At 41.5% G+C, this 13,903-nt stretch overlaps 1 protein-coding gene across 2 annotated transcripts in view; it reads right to left on the minus strand.

The window, feature by feature from the left end:
• Positions 1-13,903, minus strand: part of casp7 (caspase 7, apoptosis-related cysteine peptidase) — a 47,345-nt gene that overhangs the window by 19,559 nt on the left and 13,883 nt on the right. Inside the window, exon 2 of one of the 2 annotated variants that reach the window (XM_072557384.1) lies at positions 11,670-11,726. The exons of the other annotated variant lie outside the window; for it this stretch is intronic. Coding sequence (XP_072413485.1) covers positions 11,670-11,704 — 35 coding nt within the window. The 5' untranslated portion in view covers positions 11,705-11,726. The remainder of the gene's footprint in view (positions 1-11,669; positions 11,727-13,903) is intronic. 2 annotated transcript variants of the gene reach the window in all.

Below are 13,903 nucleotides of genomic sequence, written 5' to 3' on the forward strand. Positions count from 1 at the left end.
GCTATGAGCCCTTCATTCTCCTTCAGTCACAACAATGATGAGATGAGGATATCTCAAAGAAATAATGGCACACTGTGTCTAACAACAGTAAGACATAACTGTGTATCTTTGGAAACGAGGAATGTTGCATAATCTCAATTGAAGTTAAAAATCACACAACACCAGGTTATAGTCCAACAGGTTTAATTGGAAGCACTAGCTTTTGGAGTGCTGTTCCTTCATCAGGTGGTTATAGAGTACACAATTATAAGACACAGAATTTATAGCAAAAGTTTACAGTGTGATGTAACTGAAATTATACATTGAAAAATACCTTGATTGTTTGTTGAGTCTTTCATCTGTTAGAATAATCATGACAGTTTCACCTCTTTCATATGCAAATCACAAAACTTTTTCTAAAAGTTACATTCTCAGGTTAACTAACAATTGGTATCAGCCAGATAATATGTTGAAGGTGTTAGCCCCCTGTGTTCCCTGTCTGTGCCATAATGTTTAGACTGATTCTAATCTAAAAAGTGAGTTGACAGAGTCTTACATAGATTCATGCAGTTTTTGAGCAAAGTACAATGTAACTCTGCAAGTACAAATTCACCCCACAAACGTATATGTGTGCATGTGGGTTTTTCTGTGTGTGTGTGTCTGTGTGTCTGGGGTGGGGGCGTTGTGAGTGTGAGAGAGAGTGTATGTGTGTGTGTGTGTGTGTGTATGTGAGTGTAAAGTGTCTAAGTCTGTGAGAGGGTGCATGCGAGAGTGTGGGAGTGTATGTCTCTGTAGGGGTGTGTGTGCGTGTCTGCGTATGTATAGGAGTGTGTGTGTGTGTGTGTGTGTGTGCGTGCGCGCGCATGTGTATATATAGTGCAATGGTGGTCACCTGTAGTGTAACATGAACCCAAGGTCCCGGTTGGGGCCCTCCCTATGGGTACCGAACTTAGCTATCAGCTTCTGCTCGGCCGCTTTTCGCTGCTGCCTGTCCCAAAGTCCGCCTTGGAGGATGGTCACCTGAAGGTCCGAGGTCGAATGTCCTGGACCACTGAAATGCTCCCCAACTGGGAGGGAAAACTCCTGTCTGTTGATTGTTGTGCAGTGCATTCATCCGTTGCCATAGCCTTTGCTCGGTTTCCCCAATGTACCATGCCTCAGGGCATCCTTGCCTGCAGCATATGAGATAGACAATGTTGGCTGAGTCACATGAGTCCTGCAACGTACATGGTGGGAGGTGTCCCCATGTGTAATGGTGGTGTCCATGTCCACACTCTGACACGTCTTGCAGCGCCTACAGTGACAGGGTAGTTTGGAGTGGTCCTGAAAGCCGGGCAGCTTGCTATGCACACTGATCTGTTTGAGATTTGGTGGTTGTTTAAAGGCGAGCAGTGGAGGTGTGGGGAAGGTCTTGGCGAGGTGCCTACCCTAATTGATAATGTGTTGCAGGCCGCGAAGAACATGGCGTAGTTTTTCGGCTCCTGGGAAGTACTGAAAAACGAATGGTACCCTGTCGGTTGCAGTACGTGTCTGTCTCCTGAGGAAGTCATTACGGGTCCTTGCTGTGGCACGTCGGAACTGGCGGTCAATGAGTTGAGCATCGTACCCCATTCCAAATCATAATCTCAATCAGACATGTGTAGCTTCACATAGCCACAATAATTACAGAAATATGAGTAAAATTTAGTTTGCAGGACTAATTTTCCAAACTTTAAAATAATACTTTGGAGGTTTGACAACTCATCCCGATCTAGTAACAATAGTCATCTGAAGAGTACGCGTTTCTCTTTGTTACACTTGATTAACAACTTAGTTGCTCGCACTCAGCAGTCATCAGAGTCAAACAGAAAATGCTTGAGAAACTCCAGATGATCTTGCGTCATCTGTGGAAAGAGAAACAGAATTAATGTTTGAAGTCACGAGCACTTTCCTTTGGAATGTTCTGAAGAATCGTCATAGTAGACTTGAAATATTCACTGGGTTTCTCTCTCCACAGATGCTGTAGCTTAGAGTTTCTCCAGCATTTTCTATGCTTGCTTCAGATTTCCAGCATCTATTAGCATTTTGCATTTTTTAATCATTGGTGTGTCATACATTGGCCTGAATGACTTCTGTTTCTTTGTAATGGAGCACTAAGATCAGTGATGATCTGGCATAATGTGGGTGATTACATGTTTTGGAAACCTTTGTTAACGGCCAAGTATTTACATTTCTAGCTCTCACTCTCTGCCTGGTCTGTTAGTTCTCTACCTACCTGCTCCATCAAGAATATCTTTTATTGAAGGGGGTCAGGTGTCTTAGAATGGTTAGACAATTGGTTGCTCAGCTAAGTCATTTGCACTTGTCTTCTGAGCACAGGTTGTGCTGCGGACAGTAATCTCTTACCCAATGAGAAAATAGTGCAGTAATGCAATGAAAAAATCTTACTTTGCTGCTTGACAATAGGGTAATTGATTTGACTGTGTGCACCATTTGAGTGTGGATAGCAGGTGACCACGATACGGATCACTGCGTACTTAGTACACATGATAAAACAGTGGTCTGTCATCAGACACCGACCCAACTGAAACAGTCCTCGTCCTCTCAGCAATAGCCATATTTCTTGTGTTGCTAAGGTGTCAAGAACAGGGGGCCCATACAGACGTTTTTTTGGGCTCTGCTGATGCCTCAGCCAAATATATGTATATATACAAGATTGAAAAAATGCACAGGATTGTAAAGGACAAGAATAAAGTCGAATCTGTGTTTGTAAATATGGACATATGTATGGCATGATCCAATGTACAGACCATCAAATCATTTATGAATAAAGTATATTTTTGAAATAAAAAAAAACAAAAAAAAAGTCAAACCATCAGAAACTCAGAGAGACATAATCCACCAGAAGGATGAATCTTCCCCTGCACAATGAGCAGGTGTGTTGATGTTTTCATTCAAGGAGTTTACGAAATATCATGTGGATGTAAAGGCGGATGTAAAAGCTCCCTCTGCTTCTTGGGTTGATACATTCGACATGCCTGACATGCATTTACAAGTTATTGAATATCCTGAATAATCCTTGGCTGGTGTATGGATTCACATGCTGGCTGTTTTGTGCATTGAATACGGCGTTTCTGATGTAACATGAACATCATATCTTGGTGTAATACACTTGGTATTAGATTTTGCTTGCCCTTGAAAATGACTTGCTGTGATATACCAAGCTCATCTGCCTACAGCCAAAACAAACAACCGATCTTAGGTATTTCTTTAACTACTGTCGGGCCGCCCCTGCATAGTGACCTTTTGCATCTTCCGTAGTTGCTCACTGTAACTTTTCGCACTGGCTCTGGCTGAACTGTGACAGATCAACCTTAAGATCATCTTTAACATTGATGCTGCGGACTACAATGTACAGATCAAGAAGAATGTGGGAGTGTGGATTGGATAATGTGGTCAGTGTATCAGAGTTGAGAGTGTGGTGCTGGAAAAGCACAGCAGGTCAGGCAGCATCTGAGGAGCAGGAGAACTGATGTTTTGGGCAGAAGCTGTTCATCAGCGTATCAGCCAATTATCCTGATACTTGGCTTATATCTCACTTATAAGTCATATTCTTAGGGATTATTCACTGATTCAATTTTCTGGTGGCTCAGTGGTTAGCACTGCTGCTTCACAGCGCCAGGGACCCGGGTTCGATTCCACTCTCAGGTGTCTGTGTGGAATTTGCACATTCTCCGTGTCTGTATGGGTTTCCTCCAGGTGCTCTGGTTTCCTCCCACAGTCCAAAGATGTGTAAGTTGGATAGACTGGCCATATTAAATTACCCATAGTGTCCAAAGATGCGCCTAGTGGGTGGATTAGCCATGGAGAATGTGGGGTTACAGGGATAGATTAGGGACTGGGTCTGGGTGGGATGCTCTTTGGAGGCGCAGTGTGCACTCGATGATCCAAGTGGCCTGCTTCCACACTGGAGGGATTCTATGATTCTAATAAACATTGTATTCGTTAAGCACATGGAGTGGGAAAATTTCACCCTCTGAGTGATTGGACCACAGCGAGTGAGTTGGGAAAATATAGTGAGATTAAAAAAAATTCTCAATATCAAGAAGAAAAAAAAGTTCAATTTTGCACCCAAACGAGTGGACTGCAAGAGTCCAATTTGCATGCATTAACATCTCATCATTACTTATTCTCATCCTACAACTTGCTATTGTCACACACCGCAAAGAGAAACCAGGCAGTGACAAACCCAACCTGCAAGACCGCGTGGGTACCATTGCCCTAAGAAACAGATTATCTGGCTATCATCGCACTGCTACTTGCAGGAGCCTAGGCTCAAAGTTCCTGCATTTCCTACAACAGTGACTGCATTCTCAAAAATTAACTTGAATCAGCAATAAAACATTTTGATTTGTTCAATGGTTATCAAAAGCATACAAATGCAAATTTTAATTTTAATTTGGAATGAACTCTAGAAAACCATTAAATATTTGCTTATGCTCAAATACTTGTTATACTTTATTGAAACAGAGAGTAAAGCTTCTCAACTTAACAGATGATGCCAAGTTAGAGAAAATATTAGATGCATTTATGTAATATGTCATCACACTGTCTATGGCAAAATCAACACAATGTGCAGCCGTACAACAGAGAGAACTGACTAGCTTGTTAAAATTAATTTAATATATACAGAACATGGGCATAGGCTGATGCATGAACAACATAATGCAGGTACATTCTGCTGCAATTCCTGAGCAGAAACATCACATTAACTCTGCTCCAGTCTCATTCGTTACGTTGGCATTTTATCCTCAGTTTCAGGGTTGAAATTTAGCAGTCGTGTAACAGGAGTTGACTTTATTTGGTAAAACTGGCCTTTATTGAAGAGTGATTATTTTGAGGGAAGAGACTGTGCACTCAGATGAGGTTGCCTGAGGCAGATCTGTTGATATGAGGAAGTGATTATATGCTGCACCAGACCAGCCACTGGTGTGCAGAAATGTCAGACCACATCATTTCCGCTGCTTGGACACTTGAATAAAACTAAACATTAAAAGGTATTTCCGATCAGCAGGGAACGACACAAAGAAGTATGCACATTGTTGTTCTAAGTATCAGGAGCCAGTAAAGAAAACAATTCCTTATGCGTTTGGTATTTAAATAACTGTACAACTTCCTGTTCACTTACTGTAAGAGAAATTTGCGAAAATATGCAAATATTTCATTTGTTTGGGAAAGCCAGCTTTTTAACCAAAGACACACCCAGCCTTAAACACAGTGCCCCAGCCATCATGATTAGAATCAAGGTGTAAACACAAATTTGTAACATGGCAGGGCTGGAAGAGAAAACAAAAACTCTAGATAACACAAACAAATATATCTATGAGTTTCTGATAAAACAGAAGAAATAAAGAATGGATCACACAGTGGGTTAACCTTATGGTATCTGGCAGCTGACTTCCAATAAAAGCTAGACACTTTCAACGTATCAATTTAATGCTTAGCTTACATTGCATGTTTGATTGCATTTGTAGCAGCTTTGCCTCCTGTAATAAAAAAAACTCTTGAGTATGTTATCTCCATCAGTGTGTGGCTCTTTACTAGCTTTACAATATTGAACGTGACCACCTTCAGGTGTAACACACACACTGATATAGAAAACATGGTGTAGCTTGTTGCTTCTCTGCAATTATTTACAGACAATAAGAATAGGCTCTAAATTGCTACAAAGACTGTTGACTTCAAATCTGTCTCTCACCAAATTTCTCTCCCACCAAATCTTCCTGGCACCATCTCAGTGGGTGGGGTTATTGCACTTGATCAACTCTTAACCCTTTACAACACATCCAAAGCTGTCCATCAAATGATTCATCATGGCACAGCACAATAGTATTTCACCAAAACAAACTGATCTTACACAGCATATGCTCGGCTGATCACAGTACAGATATTCATCGGTTTGTCCATTTTAACATTACTCCTCTCCTGCCTCTGACAGAACCACAGATGGCTCATCAGTCAAAAAGATTCTAAGCAAAGCATGTTCAACACTAACTGATCATCCAATCTTCCAAATCTCACGCGCATTCCCAAAATATTCTGTTTAAGTTTTGCTTTGAGGTACGGACCCATGGTTGACATGGACATCTTAATGATTAAAGTTATCAAACACAAATCGGTAGTTTTATTCAGGAACAGGGAAGAGGCAGACATGGAATTTTTGTAGCACCAACTTGCATTCCAGTTTATTGGCCATTTCCCTCCCACAGCACCAGCAGCCACTTTCCCCAGGAAGGGACACTGGGATTCCTGGGATAGAGGTGTGGGGAGCAGGTACAATGGAACGGGAAGCAATGTATGTTTGCATATGGCGAATATCCAATTGAAATTGTTAATGGTCTTTCAAGGCCCATTATGGAAGCTGACCGGGATTTCACAATTGATCTCCAAGTTCCGGGAGGCAGCTTCTGGATTGTGGGATCTGCACTCCCGGCAAGTCAAGTGGCCCGCCCTTGCCTGCTGCAACTTCTCCCTCATATGGAGTAATGGGCCAGCAGCAAATTAGCTTTCTTCTTAAAATGAAAACATAAACAAATTGGAGAGTGGGTACCTGTATTTTGAAGTGCCCTCTCCCACTTACCCACAATCCTATATCTTGCTGCTACTTCAGTGCCAAAAGGCCTGGTCCGCTGGCCACTGGAGCCCACCCACTATCCTGCATTGAATTGAGCATTAATTGGTCATCCAGAAGGGGCTAATGTTTAGTAGTCATGCCACACTCAAAGTTTGCTTCTGGCCCCCGTTTGAGGTAGGAAATGAGCTAGGAGTGAGGAAAGCGAAAGCACTCTTTGCATTCATTTAGAGAAGGCTAGAGTACAAGGGCAGAAAGGTACTGCTGAGGTTGAACAAGGCTCAGGTTAGACCTCATTTGAAATATTGAGAACAGTTTTGGGCACCCTATCTAAGGAAGGATGTGCTAGCCTTGGAGAGGGTCTAGAGGTTTACAAAGATGATCCCGGGGATGAAGGAGTGCTTGGGGACTCTAGGTCTGCACTCAAAGGAGTTTAAAAGGATGATGGGAGATCTGATCGAAAAGCACAAAATATGAAAAAGCCTTGAGTAGAGTGGACGTGGAGAAAGTATTTTCAACACTAGGAGAGACTAGGACCCAAGGCTACAGTCTCAGAATGAAGGGAAGACCCTTCAGAACTGAGATGAGGAGGAATTTCTTCAGCCAGTGGGTAATGAATCTATCAAACTCATTACTGGAGAAGGCTGTGAAGGCCAAGTCATTGAGTGTACTTAAGACAGAGATAGATAGGTTCTTGATTAGTAAGGGAATCAAAGCTTCTGAGAAGAAGGCAGGATAACAGGGTTGAGAAACCTATTAGCCATGAGTGAATGGTGGAGCAGTCTCTATGGGCCGAATGGCCTTTTTTTTTGGTCTTATGATGTACAGTAGAGTTCAAATGTCGGTTGGGAAAATCCTACCAAAGGACAGAACCTTTGTTTGAAGTGTAGGCTAATAGCCTTGGAGGAGAAAAAGAAGCTTTTTCACTAACCAACATCTTTGCCAAGCATCAGTTGCAAATAATTTGCAAATAGTAATTACAGGAAGAGCTCCAAAATCAAATAACAGAATGATCAACTTGCTTCTGGGTTATACAGAATGGATTAAATTAAATGGGGATTGAGGGGCATAATAAAATCACCTTATTAGAAGTGGAATTGTCAGCTTCAAGAACCATTGCATCAAGCAGCAGCTGTAGTAGCAGGGGATATTCCAAAATATCACTACATTCTTTTCTACAGAAGTACATTTAAGGTTGTTAAAAAGTTACAAAATGATGCTTCAAACAAGTACAAATGCTAAAGAATTGCAAAAAATTAATGCCTATGGCAGCAGCAAATGCAGCGAGCACTTTAATGGTAATGTTTAATGGCAGGGTCCCTCCTGCTGGCTTCAGAGCTGGAGACTGTTCTGCCTTGCCTCCTTTGCTGATGGCCAGCCATAGGGAATGCAAGCCAAGACTGGGAGGAATTGGTGATGTCCAGCAGTAAGTGTAAGGGATGAAGCTCTCAGCAGGTCTGTCTTGCAATGCTGGCTTAGAGACTAAAAATCTGCAGATGCTGGAATCCAAGGTAGACAAGCAGGAGGCTGGAAGAACACAGCAAGCCCAGCAGCATGAGAAGGTGCAGAAGGGGCTGGCTTGGTTGATGTGATATTGATACCTTTGCTCCCCTTTGGAGACCCACAAACATGTTTACTTTGTGCATGGCAAGTCCCCCATCCAAGGATGAGAGGAACCAGCAGCAGTGGATTGAAGCCTCTTAATAAACCCTCCCTCCCAACATTAAGCCTTTTATGAACTCTTTCATGGCCTTTTCTCCACAGATTTAAATCTGGACAGAGGTAGGAAGGTGCCAGAGACCTCAACCACCAAACCTGGCACAGTGGAGGGCATTAAATTCCATATGAATTGTGAAATAGCTCCCCTACTTTCAGTAGCATTAGTGTTTAATAAAATTGACTTATGTCCAATCTCTGCCATTACGTGTTGTCACAACTAGATAGAGTTATAATTTGTAACTCCCTCAACCTTTTCACAAAAACACTTTTGCTTGAAAATGCTGACACAGTCTGAGTTTACACTTTACACATACTTTATTCAGAAAATTTTGACTCCTCTTCTGGAGCTTGCACCGCCAGACAACAACATACCGTCAGAGGGGAGGATTTCTTAAGCTAGAATGAAAGAGATTTTAAAAACGTAGCCACTCCTCTGGTGTCTGACTATGACAATGAGTCTTTGCAGAAGGAAGCTGCTAGTATTCCTGGCTGCAGCTGCTGGATGAGTTTGGGGAAATTCCTCAAGTGAAGGTAACAAAGTAAACCCTGTTAAGCGCAAACCTTATTTTTCAGTTGCAAAATTATTTCAAAACAAAACAATACATTGCCTGGATTTCTCTGAGCAAGTCTTTGTTTCTGGTAATTTTACCAGCCTTAAATTATAAATAGCTCCACAGCATAGTTTGCAAGAATTTTTTTTCAGAGTAAATCAAATCAAATGTTTGCTATTAATATATTTCCCTGTCTCTTTCAATGGTATAGGGAGAGATCCTTTAAAGAAGGCAAGCCATTCACATATCAGTTTATCCAGTATCTTATCGCTAATGTCATAGTGACCTTCATAACAGTTAGATTTGGCTACTTTTTAACGGCAAAGGCAGCCAATCATGGTCCACCAACTAAATTTCTCAAGCAGGAAAGAGATTAGGGAAGATTTTTGGGCTGCTTCATCAGAGCGAGGGACATTCTAGTCTCGGTTAATAATTCCCTGCTAAGTTCTCTCGTGTTTCTTCTCAATAGACTCACAGGAGTAACACCTCATATAAAACGAATAAAATCTTTGTGCCATATAGCAAACCAGACATCATAACCTCTGTGATACAGCTACCTGTCAACTAAACGCAACATGCACTGCAAGTCCTCTACGGAGCTGTGCTATTTGAGCAAATGTGTGCCTTCCTTCATGAGGAACAGTTAAACATGGAACCGACCATGATTCTAAATTTCAGATCTGAACAGGGATTTTGAAACTAAATGGGAAAAATTTTACAGCAATAGAAGACAGAACTTTTGAGTCCCCAAAGGGGCCAGAAACAAGTAGAGCATGTACTGAAAATAGCGCTGCCAGTCAACATGCTGCTCAATTGAGTCCATCATGCCTATCGACAGGTGGATCTGAAACACTGGTCCAACTCATCTTCTTTAATTCGTAATGGAGAGCCAGTACATTTATTTTTAAGTACTGATAATTTTTCCCTCTGAGGCGTCATAGTTATGTACCCACAAACCGAGATCAGCGAATTGAACTACCTAACGGCAGCTTAGAAATTTTCGGGCTGCTGCCTTCCTGAGAGGCCTTCCTGGCTGAACCAGCATTGTAGCCGTCTCAGGCTCCCACTGTGGTAAGCTCTGCTTTGTGACACTGCACTGGTGACTGTGCTGCAAAGGCTACTTCTTCATTTTAATATTTAAAAAGGTTGAGAGGGCACATCCATTTTGGTATTCTGCCACTTTCCAGCCAGACTGCCTACTATATATCTTCCAACTCTGAGTGTATGAGCCATTGTAGACACGAGTCCAGCCTCTCGCCATCACATTACCAATTTGATAAAGATTACAGTGCGGTGACAATTTCCCTTACAGCGTGGGCCTCTGATGTGGCGGCTGAAAATTCTGCCTGTTGTAAAGCTTTTTAAACACTGATTTAAAATAATACTCATTACAAATTGAAGATGGTATGATAAAACATTAAATTATCTTGAAATAATGCAGTAATAAATGAGAAAAACTCATGTGGCAAGCATATGAAAAGCTCTATTAAAGATACAGGAAATTTGCTGCATCCACATCTACAACATACAACTGTTGTGAAGCATGGTTCAGAACGCGTGCTCCTATTTGTGTATACATATCATTGAACACCATACACAGAATTACTAATGCAGAGCTTTCTAAATTTAGTTGCTTATTCATGCACCTGATGTATTAATTTCTGCAACTACAATTTAACCCAATAAGGAAACATGTACTTTATCAGTGGTTTGTTATCTGAGCAAACTCTCCCTACATTCTGTAGTGGATTGATGCTGAAATGTAAACTTAAGAGCTTCTTCACTGACCTTTGCAAATTTAACAGGATGGGTCTGCAATGTCTCACAGCAGCTGGTTCAGTTAGTCTGTTTCCGCAGCATTTGAGAGATGATGCCTTCTCCTCCCTGCTAAACAGTGCACTTTCTAATTTACTTTGTATTTGAATGACAAACTCTACACAGTTACTGTGGTTAGCCAAGCAAGCTTTTAAAGCCAGACACTTTACTCATTTAAAATAACATTTAAATGGGTAACACCAGCAGCATATTAGATTGTGTACTGCATTACCCACTGCTGGTAAGAAAGTGGTACTTCAGCAACAAGAAGTACTTATTTTCAGGTGGTCAAATTTAAATAAAGGTAACAGATATCCTTTAAAATTAGAGGAAAACTCAGCTTTTTACAACTGGCATCCAGAGTCTGAACAATGAAAATGTTAACTCTTAAAGAAAGGCTCAGTCTGGCATATTTAAATGACTGAAATATTATGATGGCACTGACATTTTCCAAAAAGGCAAGGAATAGTTAAAAAAAAATCTGAACAAGAGTAACACCATTCAGTGACAACATGTAGCTTCAAACAAGAAATAATAATGAGCTCGATGTCCAATTTGGATTCAAAGAGCTTTCCAGTTGTAAGCACATTTGAATAGATGACTTTCATTTTTGTTACAAAAAGATATTAAACACACCCAAACAAGCTGTCAATTTGAGCATGCAGATTAACAATGATTCAGTACAGCAATCTGAGATACTATTCTGATGTGCTTGCCATATTATTATGGGAGTTTGGCAAAATCCTGGCAACATGGCTGCATAATACATGTGACCAGGCTCAAATCATTTTGCAAATAAAAGTGAGGAAAAGAGATGGACGTTTGGAGACAGACCTCACGGTGACTTGGCATCAGTCCAACTCAGTTTTGTTCAGAGGAATCCATGTGTGCCCAGAGCTCACAACACTCTCTGAATTTAGCTGCACAGGGCCGTTTTAATATGAACTGAAGCACGTCCATAGGTACAAGCACTCGGAAAGTTTACAAACACATACCTGCATTCCACATTAATTGGGACTCCACTCTGCATCTGCAAATCTTTATCTGGCTATCTGAAACAGCAACAGGTCAGAAAATGGTCATGCTCTACCATTACTCTGTGTGACACTGAATAATGGTTCAAGTGAGGCCATTCAACATTTACAAATCCCCCCGAGTCAGCAGCGGGTCACGCTGGACTTTTCTATAGGACTATTCAGAGGGCTCCCAGTGACTTAACAAGCTGCTGAGGTCATCCAAGCCTCTTACACCTTTGCTGACAATCGCAATGCTGATTGAGACAATTTTCTCAATAGTAAACTAGGAGAAGAAAGCTATAAAATGTACATTCACATTGTTTTATCAGGTGGACAGGATACATTTGTCTTTTCTTTCTCTTGCAATGAGGCACTATATTTTAAAACAAATTGCAGCGATAAATAGGGAAGGCAACCTATCTACTCAAAAGGAGGACAGTTGACAATTCACATTTTATAATTAGGATGCATGTCTCCAGTTTAATTTTAAATTTAATCCTGGATGGCTGCATTTTCCAGAATTTGGGAAAAGCCCGGATCGAAAGGAGGTTGATACCTTTTCCATTTAACTGTTGCAGCCAGTTTTCCTTCATCACCCATTTCCCAGCATCGTGCGGCCAACAATCCGTAAACCTCCCCATCCTCTCCCCTCGATCTCCGATCCTGTCTGTCTTGATCCTTCAGCTCAGATTGCTGGTTTGCCATAGAGTGATGGCAACAGCTACGGTTCAAATCCTGTAACGGCTGAAGTCACCATGTTTTGTCAACCTCGATCCTCAGGTTAAACTCACCCCCTGCTGTCTTTCTTAATGAGAGAGCATCTTAAAGTCTTCTGGGTTGCTGGCGACTTTCGATTCACCTGATCCATCTGATCTTTTCCATGTGGCTTCCATCTCCAATAATTTCTGGCCTGTGGCCTAGCCCCCCCCGTCAAAATGAACCCTGAACCTAACACTCCTGCAAATTGAAACTGCACTCTAACCTGCTATGGACCAGACCAAGCCTCCTAAATACATATTAAGAAGATAATCTAGACTTATTTTTATTTTAAAATGAAATGCCAGGCATAGTGTTCTGGATGCAATTCAACGGGTCAAATTGCCAGTCTTGAAGTAAAATCCACTGCAGTCATACACTATAGTTAAAATCCAACAAAAGAAATAAGAAATTGGAATAATGTAGCTCTATTAGAAGACTTTATAGAATAGTATATTATTTAATGACTAACTAGCAACTGTTCCAATATAGTAATATCCCATATACACATGCTTGGCAAAGGCAAAAGCAGTAAAATAGATTGTCTCACATGCAATTCTCCAGTCCAGGAGGAAAAGACATCAAGAGAAAACAGAGAGAGAGTAGCAGGGAGAGCTGTACTACAGCTTCCATATCCAGTATCAAGACCCCAGCAACTGCTACTAAAAAGCTAAAATTAAAAATCTGTTTTTTTTTGGGAGCTTAATCCCACCCATTCAGGTTGCTACTATTGTTCCAATTTTTAAACACAGACCCCAAGGCCTCACAAACCATTTATTCTGTTGTCTTTGAGTAGGCCAATCAGCATCTCGGTCTCAACCTTGCTTCATGTGAAAAAAAGGACCAAATACACCTCTCAAAGCCATAGTACTGTCAAAACCCCTCTCAGCAAACCCTGATCCTAAATGCCCTAAATGACCCCTGATTCTAGCCCTCCCCGATGAGCCCTAAGCTAATAATGTCCCCCCCACCCCCACCAACCCCCAATATTGCATGGCTCTGTATGGTTTACCCAATCCTTCAGCTTGCCTGACCTTCTGGCTCTGAGCTCTTCTCACCACACTAAGGCTGTGTTATTCTACTTCCCTCACCCTCACCTGGCTCTGGACTGCGATCTTCCCCAACCATCTACAACCAAGGCCTCCAAGTCCTGCCTGGCTGCAGCCTATAGAGACCTATGGCCCTGTTAGCCAACCTCTCAATCCAACTGTCAGTGAGGAGGGAATGGAGTCAAACAAGATAATCAGCTCCTGTTTCTATGTTCATCTGACCTTTAGCTTTCCACAACACCAAAAACAAAACAACAGAACAGTAATCCTGCTTCTTCCCTGACTCCAAAATTTTGCAACATCGCTTTAATGTATTGGAAGGGGTCGACAGTGGTAATGGGGCTTCCAAAATGTAACTGACATATGCAAACAAATGATATTACTGAATTTACAAATCTCACTTGCCCT

The sequence above is a fragment of the Chiloscyllium punctatum genome, chromosome 38, assembly GCF_047496795.1.
Source record: "Chiloscyllium punctatum isolate Juve2018m chromosome 38, sChiPun1.3, whole genome shotgun sequence".
In the NCBI taxonomy this organism is placed as follows: Eukaryota; Metazoa; Chordata; class Chondrichthyes; order Orectolobiformes; family Hemiscylliidae; genus Chiloscyllium; species Chiloscyllium punctatum.